General features: G+C 40.8%; 1 protein-coding gene across 1 annotated transcript in view; it reads right to left on the minus strand.

Moving 5' to 3' along the window:
- LOC110524359 (F-actin-capping protein subunit alpha-2) overlaps positions 1–25671 on the minus strand; it is a 56460-nt gene that overhangs the window by 24774 nt on the left and 6015 nt on the right. The window contains exon 2 of the mRNA XM_036979340.1: positions 9471–9534. Within this exon, the coding sequence (XP_036835235.1) occupies positions 9471–9534 (64 nt within the window). The remainder of the gene's footprint in view (positions 1–9470; positions 9535–25671) is intronic.

Consider the following 25671-nt stretch of genomic DNA (forward strand, 5'->3'; position numbering starts at 1 on the left):
GGCCGCGCTGCTGCTCCAGTTTCAACTCTTCTGCCTGCAGCTATGGAACTGTTCACCAGACGTGCTACCCGTCCCAGACCTGCTGTTTTCAACTCCCTAGAGACAGCAGGAGCGGTAGAGACACTCAATGATCGGCTATGAAAAGCCAACTGACATTTATTCCTGAGGTGTTGACTTGCTGCACCCTCGACAACTACTGTGATTATTATTATTTGACCATGCCGGTCATTTATGAACATTTGAACATCTTGGCCATGTTCTGTTATAATCTCCACCCGGCACAGCCAGAAGAGGACTGGCCACTCCTCATAGCCTGGTTCCTCTCTAGGTTTCTTCCTAGGTTTTGGCCTTTCTAGGGAGTTTTTCCTAGCCACCGTGCTTCTACACCTGCATTGCTTGCTGTTTGGGGTTTTAGGCTGGGTTTCTGTACAGCACTTTGAGATATCAGCTGATGTACAAAGGGCTATATAAATACATTTGATTTGATGTTTCCGAGTAAGTTCTGCAAAATAAGAAAGGGTCCAAGTTGATTTAATATGCTTGCAGTGATGTAAATGCCTACGTCAACACCTTCTACTCATGAGACCAAGCCCATGCATATACAGTTATACAAACTTGCAGGAGAGACAATAGTTCCAGTGTTTTCTAAGGGCTCAGCAGTAATTGTATGTCTGACTAGTCTCATCTCTTTCACTCCCCTGCAGGGTTCTGTGTCTATGAATCTCTTTTAGTCTTGAGGTGCTTTCTTACAGACACCCTGTTTTGACTGCAATAACTCACATCTCTCAGACCGTTTCAATATAAGAGGCAGAGACGAGAAAAGAACTGTGGAACTATATTAAACTAATAATATATGTATATATATATATATAATCTAGTCCAGGACCCTATAAATGTAGTGGGTCTTATAGCCCTTCCCCTTCTATTAACAATATAAGCATAATCAATTATTATAATACATCAATCATTTGGTGCAGCCCCTATCATGACCCCCATCATTAGCTAGCTGCGCTAAATGTTGCTATTTTGTAGAAGGCCCTTGTTTGATACTAGCCAGATGACCAAAGATAGATAACAAAGAGACAATCAAATGTACTCTCCATAAACCCATAGTGCCAGTGCCAATCCACATCCAAATGTTTAGCTAGCCCAATAACATAGCATATTCGCTAGCTAGCCCAACATAGCTAGTTACAGGCACTAACACAGGCAGCTGTTTCATGGAAACTAGCTAATCCACTAATTATAATGTCAATACTAGCTACAGTGTTTAGCTAGCTTGGACGAAGTATTTAGCGTTGTGTGCATTGCGTCTGTGCACTTAGCTAGCTACCATTGCATATGAAGTGTGACTGGCTAATCTGTGGCTGTAAAGATGTCATGATAGGCCTGATGGAAACAGAACATATTTCAGTCAACTTTCCAAATGTCGACAAAACAAAATCCGCTAGACAAGGTGAGATCTTGTGTCAGTAAAATTAACTATGCGAGAAATGTCAACGGAACTGCTTTTATGCATAAACATTAACATAACCATCATATCGAATTAAACGTTGAGTCACACGATGACATGTAGTGTGGTTCTCCCACTATGACTTGTTGAGAAAGCATGCAGTTTATTCAACTACAGATGAAATAAGTTATGAACGTCACAGGGTGTTAAAAGTACAAGGTGATGAGCTTGATGCTCTTTACAATAAATATCTAGGGTCTTATTCTGGTGACATGATAATCGATGCTTGGCTGCCGTTGGAATTTTTTTTCTCCATAATATTCTCATCATGTAGGAGATCCGCAGATAGTGAGTGCTGTTGGCTAGAGAGCATGTGCCAACACCAGCATGGGTAGACTCACTATATAATGCAAAATAAATTGAGAAAACCCATCACTAGAGCTGAAAATGTGATGCAAACCCATTTCAGTTTTATTTGGTACAGTGGATTTAACCGCAAAACGTATTTTTATGTGCACCGTCATCACTCACAGCCTTTAAATCTGCAGCAATTCAATTTGATGGAACAATCTCTGGTGGGAATATTGTTTTTATGCAGATTTTAGAATATTTGCATAAAATCTGTTGTCAACTGGATGGAAACCAAGCTAGTGTGCTAATTAGTCCCTGGGTCTTTGTCCCTCCACCAGCATGTGTGTGTTCATATGCACTGGGCTGAGGCCTCAGTGAGGAAGAGCTGCCCTACTGACTGTATGACCCAGTCTGGCTTGGTGATGACTAGGGCTGTGGCGGTCATGAAATTGTGTCAGTCGGTGACTGTCAAGCAAATAACTGCCGGTCTCACGATAGTTGACCATTTAACAAAAAAACAGATTTAGCATCTCCTTGCTTCCACGCAAATACATCTGTGTAATATTAGCATACACAATCACAATAAATCCCTTATTTTAAGACAGGTATGAAGAAAATGTAGTCTTTTTTTTTTAAACAACAGAAAAGCATACTCCAAGTTGTCCTTATATTAGGCCCTGATTTGGCTATGCCATATATCTGTGGGCTACATTCATTCAAATTAGCAGAAGAGATTAGCTTAGAAAATATATTTTCTCCAAACAATTTCAGGAAGTGTGCACACTCACTAGTGTGCACACTCACCACCACACTCACTAACTGTGTTGAGCAGTTAAAGAAACAGGTCCTCCAATATGCTTTAATTTTGAGCAATGTAACTTCAGCTGTGATACAAATGGTGGACTATAGGTTTTGATTTTTCATACATTCTAAGGCTGCATGACGCGACTAATGATGATTTGAAACAGTCACGAGCTCGGCTTTGTTTTTTTTGCGCAGGCTGTCGACACTTGAGAATCTTGTTTCTCATGGTCTGAGAGTCTAGGTGACTTTTGGCAAATTCCAAGCGGGCTGTCATTTACCTTTTACTGAGGAGTGGCTTCCGTCTGGCCACTACCATAAAAGGCCTGATTGGTGGACTGCTGCAGAGATGGTTGTCCTTCTGGAAGGTTCTCCCATCTCCACAGAGGAACTGTGGAGCTCTGTCAGTGACCATCGGGTTCTTGGTCACCTCCCTGACCAAGGCTCTTCTCCCCAGATTGTGGTGGTGGTGTCCAAACTTCTTCCATTTATGAATGATGGAGGCCACTGTGTTCTTGGACATTTAGAAATGTTTTGGTACCCTTCTCCAGGTCTGTTCCTCTATGAACAAATCCTTCGATCTCATGACTTTTTGCTCTGACATGCACTTTCAGCTAAGGGACCTTATACAGACAGGTGTGTGCCTTTGCAAATGATGTCCAAGCTATTGAATTTACCAGAGCTGGATTCCAATCAAGTTGTAGAAACATCTCTAGGATGATCAATGGAAATAGGATGCACGGAGTTCAATTTCGAGTCTCAGAGCAAAGGGTGTGAATACTTACAGTGCCTTGCGAAAGTATTCGGCCCCCTTGAACTTTGCGACCTTTTGCCACATTTCAGGCTTCAAACATAAAGATATAAAACTGTATTTTTTTGTGAAGAATCAACAACAAGTGGGACACAATCATGAAGTGGAACGACATTTATTGGATATTTCAAACCTTTTTAACAAATCAAAAACTGAAAAATTGGGCGTGCAAAATTATTCAGCCCCCTTAAGTTAACTTGTTGATGCCAGGCAGATTTACGCCCCCTTTGGAGAAATTGGGTACCCCTAGTAAACTGAAAAAAAAATATATTAAAAATTGCTAATATATGCATATAATAATTATTATTGGATAGAAAACACTCTAAAGCTTCTAAAACCGTTGGAATTATGTCTGTAAGTATAGCAGAACTCACAGGGCATGCATTCTTCCAAACTAGTTTTTGTGGCCATGAAAGTTGGAGCAACTTTGACGTCATGCCCCCACCCTTCCCGACCACTTATGGATCTGGGGACACTTTCCATCTCTTCCACTAGATGTCCTCTTTCTTTGGAGCGTTCAATCGTTCAAATCGCGCGAGAATTGGCCCTATAGGAGTGGTTGGAGTAAGTGTCGCGATAAAAAAACCTGTGCGTTAGGGCGCGAATTGGTCACAGCCATTCCTTTGTGCCAGCACTCCTGGGAAGAGCAAACGATGCCCGGTTGAATTGAAGTTTGTTTTGCACGTCTAAAACATCATAAAGCTTGCTTCTGCACTTAGTTTGACCTGTTTAGTCGACATATAATGTGTAATTTTGAAGTTTTGATGCGCAACTTATCCGGACCGGAGGACGTTTTGGGTGCATTTCAGCTGATGTTATTAGCAGTAGCTAATACAAAGACGCAAGACTTGAAACCAAACGATGTATTGGGTAAGTATGAACCCTTCCAGAACATTCTGAACGAAGACCATCGAAGGTAAGGGAATATTTATGCTTAAATCTGTGTTTCTGTTGACTCCAACATTACGTGGAAATGTAGCTTGGAACTGAGCGCTGCCTCAGCATATGAAATAGTGTGCGATTTCTGTAACGTTAAAAATAAATCTAACACAGCGGTTGCATAAAGAAGCAGTGTATCTTTCTAACTATATGTAGAACATGTATATTTAGCCAAAGTTTATGATGTCTATTTACGTTATCTTGCCGAGCTACCTAGGTTTCCTGCGGGCATTTTTGAGTAATTTCTGAACATGAGTACACTGTAAATGGACATTTATGGATATATATGGCATATTATTGAAAAAAAAAAAATGTACTGTGTAACATGTCCTATCACTGTCATCTGATGAAGATTTTCAAAAGGTTAGTGAGCGATTTATTTTTTAATCCTGCTTTTATAATTTTATATTTTCTGGGACAAAATGGCTGCCGCTTGTCTTTGTTTCGGTGGTGGTCTAATATAAATGTGTGGTGTGTTTTCGCCGTAAAACATTTTAAAAATCTGACATGCTGGGTAGATGAACAAGGTGTTTATCTTTCATTTGAGCTATTGGACTTAATAATGTGTGGAGGTTAAATATTTTTAAGAATATTTTTGCGTTACATGCGCCACCGTTTGAGCTGAACGGGGGGGAGGGTGTTCCTACAGAGGAACTCCTGGCATCAACAGGTTTAATACTTTGTAGCGCCACCTTTTGCTGCGATTACAGCTGTAAGTCGCTTGGGGTATGTCTCTAAATCCGTAAAAGTACAATATGTGCCAATATGTCCTTGTTCAGAACATATGAAAGTTGGTGGATCCTTTTAACATGAGACTTCAATATTCCAAGGTAAGAGGTTTTAGGTTGTAGTTAATATAGTTTTTATAGGACTATTTCTCTCTATACCATTTGTATTTCATATACCTTTGACTATTGGATGTTCTTATAGGCACTATAGTATTGCCAGTGTAACAGTATAGCTTCCGTCCCTCTTCTTGCCCCTACCTGAGCTCGAACCAGGAACATAATCGACAACAGCCACACTCGAAGCAGCGTTACCCATGCAGAGCAAGGGGAACAACTACTCCAAGGTTTAGGGCAAGTGACGTTTGAAACGCTATTAGCGCACACACAGCTAACTAGCTAGCCATTTCACATCGGTTACACCAGCCATGAGGCTGATAGGTTTGAAGTCAAACAGCGCTGTGCTTGCGAAGAGCTGCTGGCAAAACTCATGAAAGTGCTGTTTGAATGAATGCTTACGAGCCTGCTGCTGCCTACCATCGCTCAGTCAAAACTGCTCTATCAAATCATAGATTTAATTATAACATAATAACACAAATACGAGCCTTTGGTCATTAACATGGTCGAATCCGGAAACTATAATTTAGAAAACAAAACGTTTATTATTTCAGTGAAATACGGAACCGTTCGGTATTTTATCTAACGGGTGGCATCCCTAAGTCTAAATATTCTTGTTACATTGCACAACCTTCAAATGTTATGTCATAATTACATAAAATTCTGGCAAATTAGTTCGCAATGAGCCAGGCTGCCCAAACTGTTGCATATACAATGACTCTGCGTGCAAGAGAAGTGACACAATTTCACCTGGTTAATATTGCCTTGCGAACCTGGGTTTCTCTTAGCTAAATATGCAGGTTTCAAAATATACACTTCTGTGTATTGATTTTAAGAAAGGCATGGGTGTTTATGGTTAGGTAGTCATCCAACGATTGTTCTTTTTTCGCAATTGCGCTTTTGTTAAATCATCCCCCAGCGTTGCATCGATTATATGCAACGCAGGACACGCTAGATAAACTAGTAATGTCATCAAACATGTGTAGTTATGACTAGTGATTATGATTGATTGTTTTTTAAGATAAGTTTAATGCTAGCTAGCAACTTACCTTGGCTTACTGCATTCGCATAACAGGCAGGCTCCTCGTGGAGTGCAACAAGAGGCATGTGGTTATAGCGTTGGATTAGTTAACTGTAAGGTGAAAATCTGTCGCTCTGCCCCTGAACAAGGCAGTTAAACCCACCGTTCCTAGGCCGTCATTGAAAATAAGAACGTGTTCTTAACCTGTCTGCGCACGGAACCCGCTCGCGGGCTGAAATTCCACAACATACGGTGATATGACTATTAAACACTCATGAAAATACAAGTGTCTCACATGTATCGAAAGCCTCGAATCTTGCTAATCCAACTGCTTTGTCAGATTTAAAAAAGGATTTACTGCGAAAGAATACAATGCGATTATCTGAGCATAGAGCCCCATAAAAAAAACAGCACAGGCGTAACATAATCACAAACTGCATTAAAATAAATCGTTTACCTTTGACGATCTTCGTCTGTTTGCAATTCCAATGCTCATTGTTACACAATGAATTATCTTTTGTTTGATAAAATCCGTTTTTAAAGCCTAACACGAAACATTTTGTGAACCGCTTGTGTCGTGAATTCCGTCTCGTTCCATTTTCGACGACACATTCCAGGTAAATAACCCACACAGAACGTGACTTTTCCAGTCATGTTTGGTTTCACTGCAATCAACTGGTTTGTTTGTAACACAATTAAACCTGATGGGCCATTTCGCGGGACATATTGACTGAAAGAAACCGATTTGAAGACAACAAGTCATGACATCATTGTGCACCAATGATTTGCCCGCTGTTTCGTTGATTGACTCTCTTTTAACCCAATGACCACTGATCGTCTTGAAATCTAGCTGGGTAGATAGCCAATGAGCTGAGCTAAACGGAAAGACGCCATGTTTATGTGTTGCAAGACCAACCCATGTAGTAAGCTTCAGCGTAAAGTGAGTAATTTGCTATTGAAGTTTCATACCGGAAGAAGCAACGCATATTACGCACTGCAGTGTTTGGTGAACGCGCAGATTCAGCTGTTTATATATCAATCATTATGACGACTAAGTCAGGGAAAGCTAAATCTAAGTCTAGATATACAGATGTACACAACATTTTAGAATACATTGATTGGGAAGGTGAGACAGATTGTTGTAGGACACTTCATTTAGTGAGAGGACATTGTTTTGGACTGGTAAGTTCTTATCATGCTAATGCCCTTGTTTGAAATTAATAATATAAAATATTGTGATTTTTTTTTAAATTTTGAAGCAATATATAAACATGCAATGTCATGAAATGTGAGATGCGTGTGTCTGCCACCCCATCCCAACCCACATGAAATAGCCTATTTGAGGCTGTTGAGGAGAGGGCAGGACCACATCAATGGCCAAAGTGAAATGGAGACAGTAGATACAGCTGGTCTGTCATAATATAATAGAGACCGTAGATCTAGCTGAAATGTCATAATATAAAAGAGACAGATCTAACAGGTAATTATAATATAATAATATATTAAACCTAATATATTCAACCTTCAACTCTCTCCATATATCTGTTTATTATACCTGTTGATACAGAGCTCATATGTGAAACTATTCTAACTGAACATTTTCTTTCACAGTGACACTGACTGACACTGGGAGTCTTATCCGGTGTCCTGTGTGAATTTAAGTATGCTCTCTCTAATTCTCTCTCTCGGAGGACCTGAGCCCTGGGACCATGCGTCAGGACTACCTGGCATGATGACTCCTTGCTGTCCCCCCAGCCTGGTTCCTCTCTAGGTTTCTTCCTAGGTTTTTGCCTTTCTAGGGAGTTTTTCCTAGCCACCGTGCTTCTACACCTGCCTTGCTTGCCATTTGGGGTTTAAGGCTGGGGCTATATAAATAGATTTGATTTGATAGAGGACTGAGGGTCTTCCAAATATTGAAAGTGTGTAAATAGTTACCCATGTTATTTTGTAAATATATATATATATATATATATATATATATATATATATATATATATATATATATATATATATATATATATATATATATATATATATATATATATATATATATATTTTTTTAAATCAATAAAAATGTTTTTTTTTTTTATTCGCTCTCATTTATTTACTGTTGCTCTCGTATATTTTTCACTGAAAGTGTCCCCATCATCCTATCTGAATGTTTGTTTTATCTTGTTCATTTTAAAGATAAAACAATGAGAAAAAAAAAAACATACATTGTTTATTTTTGTATCTAAACCAGATCTACTGTGTTATTCTCCTACATTCAATTCACATTTACACAAACTTCAGTGTTTTCTTTCAAATGGTACCAAGAATATGCATATCCTTGTTTCTGTGCCTGAGCTACAGGCTGTTAGATTTGGGTATGTCTTCAGGCGGAAATTTCACAAAGTAGAAGGGGAGCTGTAAGAGGTTAACGGACTTGCCTAGTTAAATAAAAAGGTATAAAATAAATATAAAAAAAAAAAAAAATCGGCACCCCAAAATACCGATTTCCGATTGTTATGAAAACTTGAAATCAGAATTAATTAAATCAGCCATTCCGATTAATCGGTCAATCTCTAATGTATTGTTGTCTCTACCTTCTTGTCCTTTGTAATCTTGACTTTTCCCTAAAATGATTGCACCATGTTTTGTGCTGCTACCATGTTGTGTTGCTACCATGCTTTGTTGTCATGCGTTGCTGCCTTGTTATGTTGTTGTCTTTAGGCCTCTCTTTATGTAGTGTTGTGCCTCTCTTGCCCCCTTCCCCGCAGCAGGCCTTTTGCCTTTTGGTAGGCCGTCATTGTAAATAACAATTTGTTCTCAACTGACTTGCCTAGTTAAATAAAGGTTAAATAACATTTTAAAAAACAAGACTCACCTCTCTTTCAGAGCTGATAGTTAAGAAGCTTACATGTGTGGGTGTTAGCTAGATGCTAAGAGAGAAGGCTCTGTATGCGTGGGTGTTAGCTAGATGCTAAGAGAGAAGGCTCTGTATGAGTGGGTGTTAGCTAGATGCTAAGAGAGAAGGCTCTGTATGTGTGGGTGTTAGCTAGATGCTAAGAGAGAAGGCTCTATGTGTGAGTGCTCTGCTCTGTAGTGTGTGGTTTCAAGGTGCTGAGGAATTATCTGTGTCATAACATCTCTAGTGAGAAATACTCGCTACAGCTTACTACCTAAAGTGCGAGTTGTGATCCCCTGCTCCTGGCTTTGGTCAATACACACGCACCCCCCCCCCCCCAAAAGAGGCTACACACAAAAGCTTACCATTGAAAACTTCATTGAACTCTCCTGGTGGGGCGTGGATGACAAAGTTCGCTGCTATGCGTACCTGCAAAAACAAAGAAACACACGTCAGAAATGCAAGGGTAGGCTTAGTACCAACACAAATCTCTGAGATCAGTGAGTCACACAGGCAACATTTTCCTCCGAAGCTTTGAGATCTCAGGTCTGGAGACTGGTGAGGTCAGCAACACAAACATCAGGACCAGCACAGGGAATATCATAGGGAAAACATTGGGTAGATAGATGTGTTTTCATCCATTTATGGTCAACTTTCCTCTCCCTCTGTCTTTTCTGTTATTGAGGCTAAATCATGATGGACGAATACAGTGAGTTTACTACCACAATTCTCACTTCTCAGCCACTGTACACCCAGAGAGTTGCCCTCTCTTCATAACGTTGTCGCCTCCAGCATCTGTCTGCCCGCCGCTACTCAGTTGCACTACAACACTTCCTGTTTGGAGGCGATATGTGAAACTAACAGCCAGGGGCGGGCAGCCCCTCCCTCGAGTGGCTCGTGAACATATAAGGGCATGAAAATGTGCTGAGAAGCCTAGTAGTGAAGTACACCCCTCCCGCTCTCCCTGCCAGTGTAGGGCTTGGCATGTGGCTTCACTGGTTTGGCTAGTCCATCATCCCCACCCCCCTGGACTGACAAGCTGGGAAAGGGGTGTGTGTGTGTGCACGCGCGCGTCTCATCAGTGGTGTGCTGAGCACCAAAGCTTCTCATGCACGAGCTGCAGACCGATTCTCATAATGAGTGATGATACGGTGTGAACCAGAGAGGCACTCAGGGACTCTTATGTGTTGCTCTGGAAAGAGAGTATGTGCATTGCTGAAATCCCTATGGAGGAACCATTTGGATCAGGACTCCCTTATTATGCTTTAGAGAGATGTAAACAAACTTTACTTGAAAAACACTGCAGGGCCACTACAGGGCTATCGGTTATGCTCCATTTACACTCAACTCTGCTCTTATAGCCTAGCATTGTGAGATGCTGTGCGATTCTATTTAATTTGCTCCCTCTTGGGTCGGGTCGCTTTCGTAAAAGAGAATATGTCGTCTTAAAAATAAGCGTTATCCTTAAAACAACCCCATCATATTGTTACCCTACCACCTCACTGGGTTTACTTCTATATCGTGACAACAACACGTCTGTTGGGCGTGAATAAAAAGCATGATGCACTTCATTGCGACTATTGGGGCGATTCTCATGAAACCAATTTGAACCATGTCAGTAGTTAGTTACTAAACCATGGTCCGTGACGCATCCATTTCACCAGCCGACTTCCTAGGGTAAAAAAAAGGCTCAATATGAATTCAGTGCAATTCACTTGCCCTTTTCCAACCCCATAATAATATCAGTGTTTCCCCTACACTCATCTAAATTCTTGCTGGTGCAAAAAAAAATATGCAATTCAAAAATATATAGTGCATTCGGAAAGTATTCAGACTTCATGACTTCCACATTTGTTACGTTACAGCCTTCTACTAAAATGGATTCAATTCATTGTTTTCCTCAATCTACACACAATGCCCCATAATGACAGTGAAAATAGGTTTAGATTTTTTTGCAAAAGTATATTTAAAAAAAAACTGAAATACATTTACATAACTATTCAGACCCTTTACTCAGTACTTTGGTGAAGCACCTTTGGCAGCGATTACAGCCTTGAGATAGGAGAACCTTCCAGAAGGACAAGCATCTCTGCAGCAATCCACCAATCAGGCCTTTATGACAGAGTGGCCAGACGGAAGCCACTCCACAGTAAAAGGCACATGACAGCCAGCTTGGAGTTTTCCCAAAAGGCACCTAAAGACTCGCAGACCATGAGAAACAAGATTCTCTGGCCTGAATGCCAAGTCTGGAGGAAACCTGACACCATCCCTACAGTGAAGCATGGTAGGGGCAGCATTATGCTGTGGGAATGTTTTTTAGCTGTAGGTACTGGGAGACTAGTCAGGATCAAGGGAAAGATGAATGAAGCAGATACAGATAGATCCTTGATGAAAACCTGCTCCAGAGCAGTGGTGTAAAGTGCTTAAGTAAAAATACTTTCAAGTACTACTTAAGCATATCTGTACTATTCATATTTTTGCCAAACTTTACTTCACTACATTCCTAAAATAAAATAATGTACTTTTTATTCCATACATTTTCCCCTGACACCCAAAAGTACTCGTTACATTTTGACAGGAAAATGGTCCAATTCACAAATAAGAGAGAACATCCCTGGTCATCCCTACTACCCTAGCTTCTGATCTGGCAGACTGGACTCACTTAACAGAAATGCTTCATTTGTAAATTATGTCCGAGTGTTGGTGTGTCACCTGGCTATCCGCCTGGTTTGCTTAAAATAAGACATTTGAAATGGTTTATACTTTTACTTTTGATACTTTAGTATATTTAAAAAACAAATTTTTTGATAGACTTTTACTCAAGTAGTATTTCACTGGGTGACTTCCACTTGAGTAAATGTTCTATGAAAAGGCATCTTTACGTTTACTCAAGTATTACAATAGAGGACTTTTTCCACCACTGCTCCAGAACGCTCAGGACCTCAGACTGGGGTCAAGGTTCATCTTCCAACAGGACAACGACCCTAAGCACACAGCCAAGACAACGCAAGAGTGGCTTCGGGACAAGTCTCTAAATGTCTTTGAATGGCCCAGCCAGTGCCCGGACTTGAACCCGATCGAACATCTCTGGAGATACCTGAAAATAGCTGTGCAGCAACACTCCCCATCCAACCTGACAGAGCTTGAGAGGATGTGCAGAGAAGAATGGTAGAAACTCACCAAATACAGGTGTGCTAAGCTTGTAGCGTCATACCCAAGAAGACTCAAGGCTGTAATCGCTGCCAAAGGTGCTTCAACAAAGTACTGAGTAAAGGGTCTGAATACTTATGTAAATGTGATGTTTACCTGTTTTTGCTTTGTCATTATGAGGTATTTTGTGCAGATTGAGGGGAGAAAAATGCAATACATTTTAGAATAAGGCTGTAGCGTAACAAAATGTGAAAAAATTCAAGGGGTCTGATTACTTTCCGAATGCACTCATATTTCTGACAAGACGCGCTTTTAAATGGGTAGTTGTTGGATCAATGACTGGAAGAATATGGGAACACCTAGTATGTCATTGCATCTCACTTGCCACCACAAAACACATAATCCCTTGGTTATCTTTATTCTTTAAAAACAGTGACACCTCTGTGCAGAGCGTAAATAAAAGACCGAATGGCACTTCATTAACTCTATTGGCCACAGCTGTGAATATTTTATGACACGAGACAATGCAGCGATTCTTCATCATGTGGAGAGCTTTGGTCTGACAGACGACACACACGGACAATTATTGTTCTGCAACTTTATCTGTGCCTCTGACTAACTGGCTGTTTGGCGTGAGAGAGCTTGAGCTGTCGTGTCCGCAGAAGAAACAACTTTTATGGCGCTAGGTCTGAATCACACCCGGGTGGGCGGGCGCAGACACACTTAGGTCATTTCACAGGAACACTGAGAACAGGGATGCTGACAGCGGATCGTGGGACAGACTCAAGAGGAAAATTGTTTTTGACACTTTCCTCAACTCCCAACAAAGAGCGTAATCTTTTTGTTTACATTTTGGGCACAATTTAGACAGCCACTCTACTCAATATAATCTTATAAAGAGCAATTCTACCATAACAGAGTGTTTTTTACTTTAAAAATGTACGGCAAACAAAAGGAATGATTGCAAAGTTAAACAAAACCATACAACTATGCACAAGGGCAACTTTTACCAATTTCCACAGAATAGATTACAAAAACACATTTACTTAAAAAGCAGTGCAGAAGTTTGGTAACTCTGCAATCCAAAGTTTAACATTTTAAAGTGAAAAATCTCAGCATCACTGTTACCGTGGAATTGACCTAAAACATACTTAGGTCTAGACAATAACACAAAACACATACACTGTACGAACAAAGTCATGCGCACACATACACAACGAACACACAAAGACCCCCTGCGAGAGCCTAGTCTTTGTAAGGTCCTGGGCAGACAGTCACCAGCTGGGCTTTCTGTTCTCTCTTGTGTTCTGTCCTCCAGTGATAATGTGTTGTTTGTTTCCCCACATTCACACTCCCAGTAGCATCTATTATCCCAAGACACACACATCTCCAGTGGAACTAACCCTTATCCCAGAATCACACCTCTTATCAGGACACTCCAGAACCCTAAACCATGAGAGGGAGGAATGGGAGTGGGGGTATAATCTGACCTGCAGGAATCCTATAGAGGTAGAAGACGGCACCAACTCTATTCTCTAGGAGGCTGAATCCGCTTTCCTGGCACCTCTCCATCCATCCCTACATTTGTAATGGGACCAGGCTTTTATGAATAGGCACCTTGAGAACAGAACTGGAATAACTAGAAAAACAGTACACATGTAGAGCCTGCATAGGGTCTTCTGTCCCGTCTCATCCATTGAGGCGATGGGAAGAATAGATTCCCCACCCACTGCCAACCAAGTTTATCTCCACAATGTACCTGCAAGTAACTGGACCAGAACCACTCAAATAAATTGGGCAAAAAGGACAACACCAAAATGTCTAGTACCTTTTGAGCTGTTTATCAGCCACTCATCTGTCATTCTTACACCGTATCCAAACCGGCCGCACGCAAGTTGACTTTGTCCCCCCGCACCAAACGCGATCACGACACACAAGTTAAAATATAAAAACAAACTCTGACCTATTATATTAATTTGGGGACAGGTCGAAAAGCATTAAACATTTATGGCAATTTAGCTAGCTAGCTTGCTGTTGCTAGATAATTTGTCCATGGATATAAAACGCAGCTTTGTTATTTTTAGCTGAAATGCACAAGGTCCTCTACTCCGACAATTAATTCACACATAACACGGTCAACCGAATAGTTTAATCATCTCTCCTCCTTCCAGGCTTTTTCTTCTTTGGCATCTAACTAAGTTTCATCTAACTTTCATAGTTACCACGACGACCGACCGAACTCAGTTCATCTTTCAATCACCCACGTGGGTATAACCAATGAGGAGAAGGCACGTGGGTATCTGCTTCAATAAACCAATGAGGAGATGGGAGAGGCAGAACTTACACCGTGTTCAGCATCACAAATAGAACTTCTATTTTAGTGCGTGGCAATGCTCGTTGGCGTGCGCGAGCAGGGTGGGTGCAATAATTGAATAACATGTTTGATTTTGCAACGAGAGTGGTCAGCATGTTACCCAATTCCTCAGCTTTTGGCACAATTTGAGACCACTGCTCTTCTAGCCCTGGATTTTGTTTCTTTGACAAATGCAGTTAGTGTTTGACCTAATAATACTACTGCCCATCTAAACAAATTCAAACTTATGCTAGCTTATTCTTGTTTCAACTGAATGTTATTGGTGTTTGCAGCCTTGAATGTTGCTTTGGACCAGGGGGATAAAGCACCTTGCTGCCAAGAAAAGACATGCAGAGGAAACACAGCAAACAGATTATTAAACACTTTTATTCTTCCACCCCAGAGTTCTACTGTAGCAGGCCCAGACTATATGAGTCTTCTGTAAAAAAAAAACTAGGGGTACCAGTGAGGACTTCCTACACTCAGCAGCTTGTTACAGTTAAGTGATTGAAAATAAAATTGGCAAAAAGAATGTAATGCCACTACATTAAGAAAAAAAGGGGGGGGGGGGGGGGGGGGGGGGGGGTCATCGCTATACTTAAAAGTCATATGTTCATTTAAAACCTGTTTAACCCTTTATCATGGTTGGTGTCTTGATGGATTTATCCAAGATTGTGTGACAAAGAGCATCCTGCACCATCGAGAGCATCCTGACCGGTTGCATCACCATCTGGTATGGCAACTGCTCGGCAGGCGCTACAGAAGGTTGTGCATACGGCCCAGTACATCACTGGGGCCATCTTCCTACCATCCAGGACCTATATACTAAGCGTGTCAGAGGAAGACCCCCAAAAATTGTCAAAGACTCCAGTGACACACTGTGCTCTCCAGTACCGCACAGCAAGCGGTACCGGAGCGCCAAATTGAGGTCCAAAAGGCTCCTTAACAGCTTTCATCCCCAAGCCATAAGACTGCTGAACAATTAATCAAATGGCCACCCGGACTATTTGCACTGACCCCCCCACCCCCCCCCCCCCCCCCCCCCCCCCCTCCCTTGTTTTTACACTGCTGCTACACACGGTTTATCATCTATGCATAGTCATCCTACCCACATGTACAAATTACCTCCACTAACCTGTGACCCTGAACATTGACTCAGTACCAGTACCCCCTGTATATAGCTTTGTTATTTTATTGTTACTTTATTCAATTTTTTCCTCAATTTGGGACTTGAAAAGATATTGTAATTATTGTAGCCAATTTATAAGTTCTCCTGCACCCTTATAATTATTTGTGATGACATTTTATATTGGTTATTCTGAGAGATGTGACCATTTTTGTTTGTTTCCCGCTGCTTCTATTGAAGGGTATTGCGCTACTCTGTTGAAAAATCACATGCAGCTATTAAGAGGATAACAAAATCTAATATTGGCTTCCACTTGGCTTTCCATACAAATCCTTCCTTTAAAAACAAATGTGGTTTGTGGTCACTTTCATTATAAAAACAGCAATGGGGACACAGGCTACAGAAGAAATCGGGAGGGTGGGGGGAGGTCCATATTAGGTCCTATATGTACAATCATAAAAAATATATAATTGTTTAACATTGAGGTCCTTAAATTACAATTAAGAGCTTTAAAACATCCCTGAAAGTCTTTGAATGTGACTTGCCAATGTCTGTATGAACCCTGCTTAAAAAGGATGTATAGTCCTACACCTATGGTGTAGTGTAGCTGGAGTTATGGGCCATTCAGCATATATTCATTTTTATTCCTCTAAGTACACTTGTGGAAATGCATGAAAATCTTTTTTATTTTTGTTTCAAACCATTTTGAAATGTTCATCCCAATGTCACACATTGGCCCCGTTATTTATAGAAAGTTTGTAGTTTGTTTGTTTGTTTGTAGACAGAATAGCACCACCGGGGCCATTTTCTCTACATCCAAATCTATGACCGCATGGCAGACATGCACAGAAAAAGAGAAGCGTTCCTTCTTTGGCCATGCATTCTTCACAAAACCACACAGGAGAAGTAGGTGTCAGAGGTCAGTGTGCTGCTAAACAGTTTAGCTTCCTCCACTGTCCCAGTACCCCCCCCGCACAGGGCTCGAAAGTGATCCTCTGCTTCGCAGCATACACATGACCACGATGGTTGACAACGTGTAAACCGATTGAGCCATACAAAAAGGCACCGATTGGGTGGCTCCAGCTGCAACATTTCAAGCTAGCTGTGGAGTGAGTTTACAGCATAAATCCGTTACACTAACCCCTCATGAAATCACTACAAAGCAAGCTACCCCGGGGGTTCAGCTAAACCCAACTGCAGATATGGTCCACGGGCACTACTGCAACTAACAGTGGTGTAAAGTACTTAAGTAAAAATAGTACTTTTGCTACACTACATTCCTAAAGAAAATAATGTACAGTCGTGGCCAAAAGTTGAGAATGATAAATAGTAATTTTCAAAGTCTGCTGCCTCAGTTTGTATGATGGCAATTTGCATATACTCCAGAATGATATGAAGAGTGATCAGATGAATTGCAATTAATTGCCAAGTCCCTCTTTGCCATGCAAATTAACTGAATCACAAAAAAACATTTTCACTGCATTTCAGCCCTGCCACAAAAGGACCAGCTGACATGTCAGTGATTCTCTCGTTAACACCAGGTGTGAATGTTGACGAGGACTAGGCTGGTGATCACTTTGTTATTCGAACTCAATCAGCATGACAGACTGGAAGCTTCAAATGGAGGGTGGTGCTTGGAATCATTGTTCTTCCTCTGTCAATCATGGTTACCTGCAAGGCAACACGTGCCGTCATCATTGCTTTGCACAAAAAAGGGCTTCACAGGCAAGGATATTGCTGCAGTAAGATTGCACCTAAATCAACCATTTATCGGATCATCAAGAACTTCAAGGAGAGCGGTTCCATTGTTGTGGAGAAGGTTTCAGGGTGTCCAAGAAAGTCCAGCAAGCGCCAGGGCCGTCTCCTAAAGTTGATTCAGCTGCGGGATCGGGAAACCGAAAGTACAGAACTTGCTCAGGAATGGCAGCAGACAGGTCGGTGTGAGTGAATCTGCATGCACAGTGAGGTTAAGACTTTTGGAGGATGGCCTGGTGTCAAGAAGGGCAGCAAAGAAGCCACTTCTCTCCAGGAAAAACATCAGGGACAGACTGATATTCTGCAAAAGGTACAGGGATTGGACTGCTGAGGACTGGGGTAAAGTCATTTTCTCTGAGGAATCCCATTTCCGATTGTTTGGGGCATTTTTTAAAATTGTTTTATTTCACCTTTATTTAACCAGGTAGGCTAGTTGAGAACAAGTTCTCATTTACAACTGCGACCTGGCCAAGATAAAGCATAGCAGTGTGAACAGACAACACAGAGTTACACAGAGTAAACAAGTCAATAACACAGTAGAAGAAAAAAAAGTCTATATACATTGTGTGCAAAAGGCATGAGGAGGTAGGTGAATAATTACAATTTAGCAGATTAACACTGCAGTGATAAAGGATCAAATGGTCATGTGCAGGTAGAGATACTGGTGTGCAAAAGAGCAGAAAAGTAAATAAATAAAAACATAAGACAGCCCTATTTGGTAAAATACCAAGTCCATATGATGGCAAAAACATCTCAAATAAGCAAAGAGAAATTGGTGACGACATGGTCAGTCAAAGCAGTTTCTCCAAGTGCAGTCGGAAAAACCACCAAGCCCAATGTTAAAGCTGGCTCTCATGATGACCGCCACAGAAAACAGACAGAGTTACCTCTGCTGCAGAGGATAAGTTCATTTAGAGTTACCAGCCTAAGAAATTGCAGCCCAAATAAATGCTTCAGAGTTCAAGTAACAGACACATCAACATCAACTGTTCAGAGGAGACTGGGTTAAATCAGACCTTCATGGTCGAATTGCTGCAAAGAAACCACCAGTAACAGACACCAATAAGAAGAAGAGACTTGCTTAGGCCAAGGAAAATGAGCAATGGACATTATACCGGTGAAAATCTGTCCTTTTGGTCTGATGAATACAAATGAGATTTTTGGATCCAACTGCCATGTATTTGTGAGCCGCAGAGTAGGTGAACGGATGATCTCGGCATGTGTGGTTCCCACCATGAAGCATGGAGGATGTTGCCTGATGGTGCTTTGCTGGTGACACCAGAATTCAAGGCACACATTACCTGCAAAGCTACCACAGCATTCTGCAGCATTACGCCATCCAATCTGGATTGTGCTTAATGGGACTATCATTTGGTTTTCAACAGCACAATGATCCAACACACCGCTAGGCTGTGTAAGGGCTATTTGACCATGTAGGAGTGTGACGGAGTGCCGCATCAGATGACCTGGCCTCCACAATCACCGACCTCAAACCAACTCGGGATGAGTTGGACCGCAGAGTGAAGGAAAAGCAGCCAACAAGTGCTCATCATATGTGGGAACTTCTTCAAGACTGTTGGAAAAGCATTCCAGGTGACGCTGGTTGAGAGAATGCCAAGAGTGTGCAAAACTGTCAGAGGGTTGCTACTTTGAAGAATCTAAAATACAGTTGAAGTCGGAAGTTTACATACACTTAGCATGGGGACATTAAAACTCGTTTTTCAACCACTCCACACATTTCTCGTTAACAAAATATTAGTTTTTTACAGAGATTAATTCCAGTGGGTCAGAAGTCTACATACACCAAGTCTGTGCCTTTAAACAGCATGGTGGCCTCCCGGGTGGCACAGTTAAGGGCGCTGTACTGCAGCGCCAGCTGTGCCATCAGAGACTCTGGGTTCGCGCCCAGGCTCTGTCGTAACCGGCAGTGCGCACTAACCAAGGTTGCACGGTGTTTCCTCCGACACATTGGTGTGGCTGGCTTCCGGGTTGGATGCGCGCTGTGTTAAGAAGCAGTGTGGCTTGGTTGGGTTGTGTATCGGAGGACGCATGACTTTCAACCTTCGTCTCTACCGAGAGTTGTAGAGTTGGGAGTTGTAGCGATGAGACAAGATAGTAGCTACTAAAAAACAATTGGATACCATGAAATTGGGGAGAAAAAGGGGTAAAATTCAAAAGGAAAAAAAAGTGGGAAAAAAGAAAAAAACAGCATGGAAAACTCCAGAAAATGATGGCTTTAGAAGCTTCTGTTAGGCTAATTGACATAATTTGAGTCAATTGGAGGTGTACCTGTGGATGTATATCAAGGCCTACCTTCAAACTCAGTGCCTCTGCGTGACATCATGGTAAAAAAAAAGAAAGAAATCAGCCAAGACAAAAAAAATGTGTAGAACTCCACAAATCTGGTTCATCATTGGGAGCAATTTCTAAATGACTTTAGGTACCACGTTCATGTGTACAAACAATAGTACACAAGTATAAACACCATGGGACCACGCAGCCATCATACTGCATTCTGAAGGACACGCGTTCTGTATCCTAGAGATGAATTTACTTGTGTGAAAAATGCAAATCAATCCCAGAACAATAGCAAAGGACCTTGTGAAGACGCTGGAGGAAACAGGTGCAAAAGTATCTATATCCACAATAAAAGGAGTCCTATATCGACATAACCTGAAAGGTCGCTCAGCAAGGAAGCAGCCACTGCTCCAAAACCGACATTAAAAAAGCCAGACTACGGTTTGCAAATGCACATGGGGACAAAGATCATACTTTTTGGTGAAATTGGTCTGATGAAACAAAATAGAAGTGTTTGGCCATAATGACCAACATTATGTTTGGAGGAAAAATTGGGAGGCTTGCAAGTCGAACACCACCATCCCAACTGTGAAGCACGGGGGTGGAAGTATCATGTTGTGGGGGGTGCTTTGCTGCAGGAGGGACGGGTGCACTTCACAAAATTGATGGCATCATGAGGAGGAAAACTATGTGGATATATTGTAGCATTGTCTTTAAATTGTCTAACTTGAGTCAGGAAGTTAAAGCTTGGTTGCAAATGGGTCTTCCAAATGGACAATGACCAAAGGACAACAAAGTCAAGGTATTGGAGTGCCATCACAAAGCCCTGACCTCAATCCTATAGAAAATGTGTGGGCAGAACTGAAAAAGTGCATGCGAGCAAGGAGGCCTACAAACCTGACAGTTACACCAGCTCGGTCAGGAGGAAATGGGCCAAAATTCACCCAACTTATTGTGGGAAGCTTGTGGAAGTGTACCCAAAACGTTTGACTCAAGTTAGACAATTTAAAGACAATGCTACCAAATACCAATTGAGTGTATGTAAACTTCTGATACACTGGGAATGTGATGAAAGAAATAAAAGCTGAAATCATTCTACTATTATTCTGACATTTCACATTCTTAAAATAAAGTGGTGATCCTAACTGACCTAAGACAGGGAATTTTTACTAGGATTAAATCTCTGGAATTGTGAAAAACTGAGTTAATGTATTTAGCTAAGGTGTATGTAAACTTCAACTGTATATTTTGATTTGTTTAACACCTTATTGGTTACTACATGATAGAGATCGACCGATTAGGATTTTTCAACGGCGATAACGATTATTGGAGGATCAAAAAAAGCCGATACAGATTAAATAAATAAATATATAAATGACAATTACAACAATACTGAATGAACACTTATTTGAACTTAATATCAATAAAATCAATTTAGTCTCATAATGAAACATGTTCAATTTGGTTTAAATAATGCAAAAACAAAAAGTGTTGGAGAAGAAAGTAAAAGTGCAATATGTGCCATGTAAGAAAGCTAACCTTTCAAGTTCCTTGCTCAGAACATGAGAACATATGAAAGCTGGTGGTTCCTTTTAACATGAGTCTTCAATATTCCCAGTTAAGAAGTTTTAGGTTGTAGTTATTATAGGACTATTTCTCTCTATACCATTTGTATTTCATATAGTATTGCCAGCCTAGAGAGTTGATAGGCTTGAAGTCATAAACAGCGCTGTCCTTCAAGCATTGCGAAGAGCTGCCGATAAAACGCAGCAAAGTGCTTTTTGAATGAATGCTGCTGCCCACCACCGCGCAGTCAGACTACTCTATCAAATCAGACTTAATTATAATAAAACATACAGAAATACAAGCCTTAGTTCATTAATATGGTCAAATCCGGAACCTATCATTTCGAAAACAAAACATTTATTATTTTAGTGAAATACGGAACCGTTCCGTATTTTATCGAATGGGTGGCATCCATAGTGTAAATATTGCAGTTACATTGTACAACCTTCAATGTTATGTCATAATCATGTAAAAATTCAGGCAAATTAATTACGGTTTTTGTTAGGAAGAAATGGTCTTCACACAGTTCGCAACGAGCCAGGCGGCCCAAACTGCTGCATACACCCCGACTCTGCTTGCACAGAACGCAAGATAAGTGACACAATTTCCCTAGTTAATATTGCCTGGTAGCATGAATTTCTTTTAACTAAATATGCAAGTTTTAAAAAATATACTTGTGTATTGATTTTAAGCTTGGCATTGATGTTTATGGTTAGGTACATTGGTGCAACGACAATGCTTTTATCGCAAACGCACTTGTTAAATCATCACCCGTTTGGTGAAGTAGGCTGTGATTTGATGATAAACAGGCACAGCAATGATTATTTGCAACGCAGGACAAGCTAGTTAAATTAGTAATATCGTCGACCATGTGTAGTTAACTAGTGATTATGTTAAGATTCATTGTTTTTTATGAGATAAGTTTAATGCTAGCTAGCAACTTACTTTGGATCCTTGCTGCACTCGCGTAACAGGTGGTCAGCCTGCCACGCAGTCTCCTTTTGGAGTGCAATGTAATCGGCGTCCAAAAATGCCAACTAACAATTTTTATGAAAGCGCCCCTAATTAAATCGCCCATGCCGCTCGACCTCTACTACTTGATTCCATATGTGTTATTTCATAGTTCTGACATCTTCACTATTTTCTACAATGTAGAAAAAAGTTAAAATAAAGAAAAACCTTGAATGAGTAGTTCTCCAAACTTTTGACTGGTACTGTATGTGTTTGTTCGAGTCTCATTTGTGACCAATGTTTTTTTTTTACATTGGGTAAAAATAGAGACTGAGCTAGAAATTGTACTACAGTTGAGGAACAACGGGAAAGTAATTCTGCTTTGAAAGTTGATAAACTTGTAACCCAACTTTGAGAAAATGGCCCTTGAATATTTTGGTTCACCTACTGGAGAGCTTTTCTTTGTCTATACCCATTCAGCATAGTTCATACCTTCTTAAGCCCCACCCATCTCTTTAAGGATTCACATGTGAGGCCATGTGCTAAACAGAGTGAGTAGTGTACTAAACAACCAAACATTTCAAGACTAAAAGGGTTATACTACGTCTATCGACATGTCTGCAGACAGTTGTCGCAGTGACATCATGAACATTCTATTGTTGTCCGACATTAAACTTCTAGTTATGAAAAAGTATAACACAAAAACGACAGGCTGCATGACATCAACAGCCTGGTGGTCCAAAATAGTATAACTGGTGTATTTTAACACAAATAAACCCATCTGTTTAAAAATGAATTTAGTATATTTAAATTTAGCAAACCAAGCAACGTTTTGGTTAATTTCTAGCTTGTTAGTTCTAACAATAACTATATCATAGCTGACAACATCTTAACTTTAGCTAATTAGTACTCATTATTACAGGAAAATAATTAACGGCGAGCTAATTACAGAAAATAGCTGACAATTGTGAGTGTTACGAAATAAAAGCAGGGCGTTCTACTGGAGAATTTTAGAACTTGGACACGGTCTCATTGGCCTAACATTATATCCTAATTTGACTTTGGTGCAGGTCATGCTGTTCTTCACATTACCTTCTCTGGTAAACATAATATTTTATATAGTGTATCTAAATGCATTTGTGACATGTACAGGAGACAGAAGGTGTAAACGGTACAGCGAAATGGTTACTTGCATAGTGGAGTCTTTTGTTTACAATGAACAATGAACCAAAATCACAACTCATAACGTTACTACAATGCATGAAACTGCAGGTAGCTAAAGCTAACCAACTAGGTTCAATGTTAGCTAGCTAACATTAGGCTATAACTAGCAATGCAAACAGCATTTTTTTTTTTGCAGTTTGTGAGATTGTTCAAAAAAAGCTGCATTAGAAAGGATTACCTACACATACTGAGCAGCTCATGTTATAGACAGAAGCATGCTACATGGCAAACCAATCTGAACTCATCTCTCAGCATGTCCAGCCCATCATCTCAGCCAATCATAGCTAGCAGGAAGGTTCCTGACTTTCTCCATTGCTATTTACAGAAGGCATGCAAGTTTGTTGTTAACTTCTTGGTGACAGGGGGCAGTATTTTCACATCCGGATTAAATGCATGCCCAAATTCAACTGCCTGCTACTCATCCCCAGAAGATAAGATATGCATATTATTAGTAGATTTGGATAGAAAACACTCTTACGTTTCTAAAACTGTTTGAATCATGTCTGAGTATAAGATAACTTATTTCGCACGCGAAACCCTGAGGACAAACCATCAGATGTTGTTTTTTGAGGTCATTCTTTTCAATGGGTTTTCATTGGGAATCCAGATTTCTAAGGGACCTTCTTTGCAGTTCTTATCGCTTCCACTGGATGTCAACCGTCTTTAGAAATTGGTTGAGGTTTTTCCTTTGTGTAATGAAGTACGGCCATCTTGAACGAGGGTAACTTGAAGTGTACTGTTAGATAGAGGTGCGTGACCAGAAAGCTAGCTACAGTTTGTTTTCCTCCTGTATTGAACACAGATCATCCCGTCTTCAATTTTATCGATTATTTAGGTTTAAAAAAATACCTAAAGTTGTATTACAAAAGTAGTTTGAAATGTTTTGGCAAAGTTTACACGTAACTTTTGAGATATTTTGTAGTCACGTTGCGCAAGTTTCTGGATCAAACGCGCCAAATAAATGTACATTTTGGACACACACACACACATATTTAGTCAGCCACCAATTGTGCAAGTTCTCCCAATTAAAAAGATGAGGCCTGTAATTTATCATAGGTACACTTCAACTATGACAGACAAAATGAGAAAAAAAAAATCCAGAAAATCACATTGTAGGATTTTTAAATGAATTTATTTGCAAATTATGGTGTAAAATAAGTATTTGGTCAATAACAAAAGTTTCTCAATACTTTGTTATATACCCTTTGTTGGCAATGACAGAGGTTTTCTGTAAGTCTTCACAAGGTTCTCACACACTGTTGCTGATATTTTGGCCCATTCCTCAATGCAGAGCTTCTCTAGAGCAGTGATGTTTTGGGGCTGTTGCTGGGCAACACGGATTTTCAACTCCCTCCAAAGATTTTATATGGGATTGAGATCTGGAGACTGGCTAGGCCACTCCAGGACCTTGAAATGCTTCTTATGAAGCCACTCCTTCGTTGCCCGGGCGGTGTGTTTGGGATCATTGTCATGCTGAAAGACCCAGCCACGTTTCATCTTCAATGCCCTTGCTGATGGAAGGAGGTTTTCACTCAAAATCTCATGATACATGGCCCCATTCATTCTTTCCTTTACACGGATCAGTCGTCCTGGTCCCTTTGCAGAAAAACAGCCCCAAAGCATGATGTTTCCAACTCCATGCTTCATAGTAGGTATAGTGTTCTTTGAATGCAACTCAGCATTCTTTGTCCTCCAAACATGACGAGTTGAGTTTTTACCAAAAAGTTATATTTTGGTTTCATCTGACATTCTCCCAATCTTCTTCTGGATCATCCAAATGCTCTCTAGCAAACTTCAGACGGGCCTGGACATGTACTGGCTTAAGCAGGGGGACACGTCTGGCACTGCAGGATTTGAGTCCCTGGCGGCGTAGTGTGTTACTGATGGTAGGCTTTGTTACTTTGGTCCCAGCTCTCTGCAGGTCATTCACTAGGTCCCCCCGTGTAGTTCTGCTCACCGTTCTTGTGATCATTTTGACCCCACGGGGTGAGATCTTGCGTTGAGCTCCAGATCGAGGGAGATTATCAGTGGTCTTGTATGTCTTCCATTTCATAATAATTGCTCCCAGTTGATTTCTTCAAACCAAGCTGCTTACCTATTGCAGATTCAGTCTTCCCAGCCTGCTGCAGGTCTACAATTTTGT

Source organism: Oncorhynchus mykiss, chromosome 1, assembly GCF_013265735.2.
Source record: "Oncorhynchus mykiss isolate Arlee chromosome 1, USDA_OmykA_1.1, whole genome shotgun sequence".
Taxonomy (NCBI): domain Eukaryota; kingdom Metazoa; phylum Chordata; class Actinopteri; order Salmoniformes; family Salmonidae; genus Oncorhynchus; species Oncorhynchus mykiss.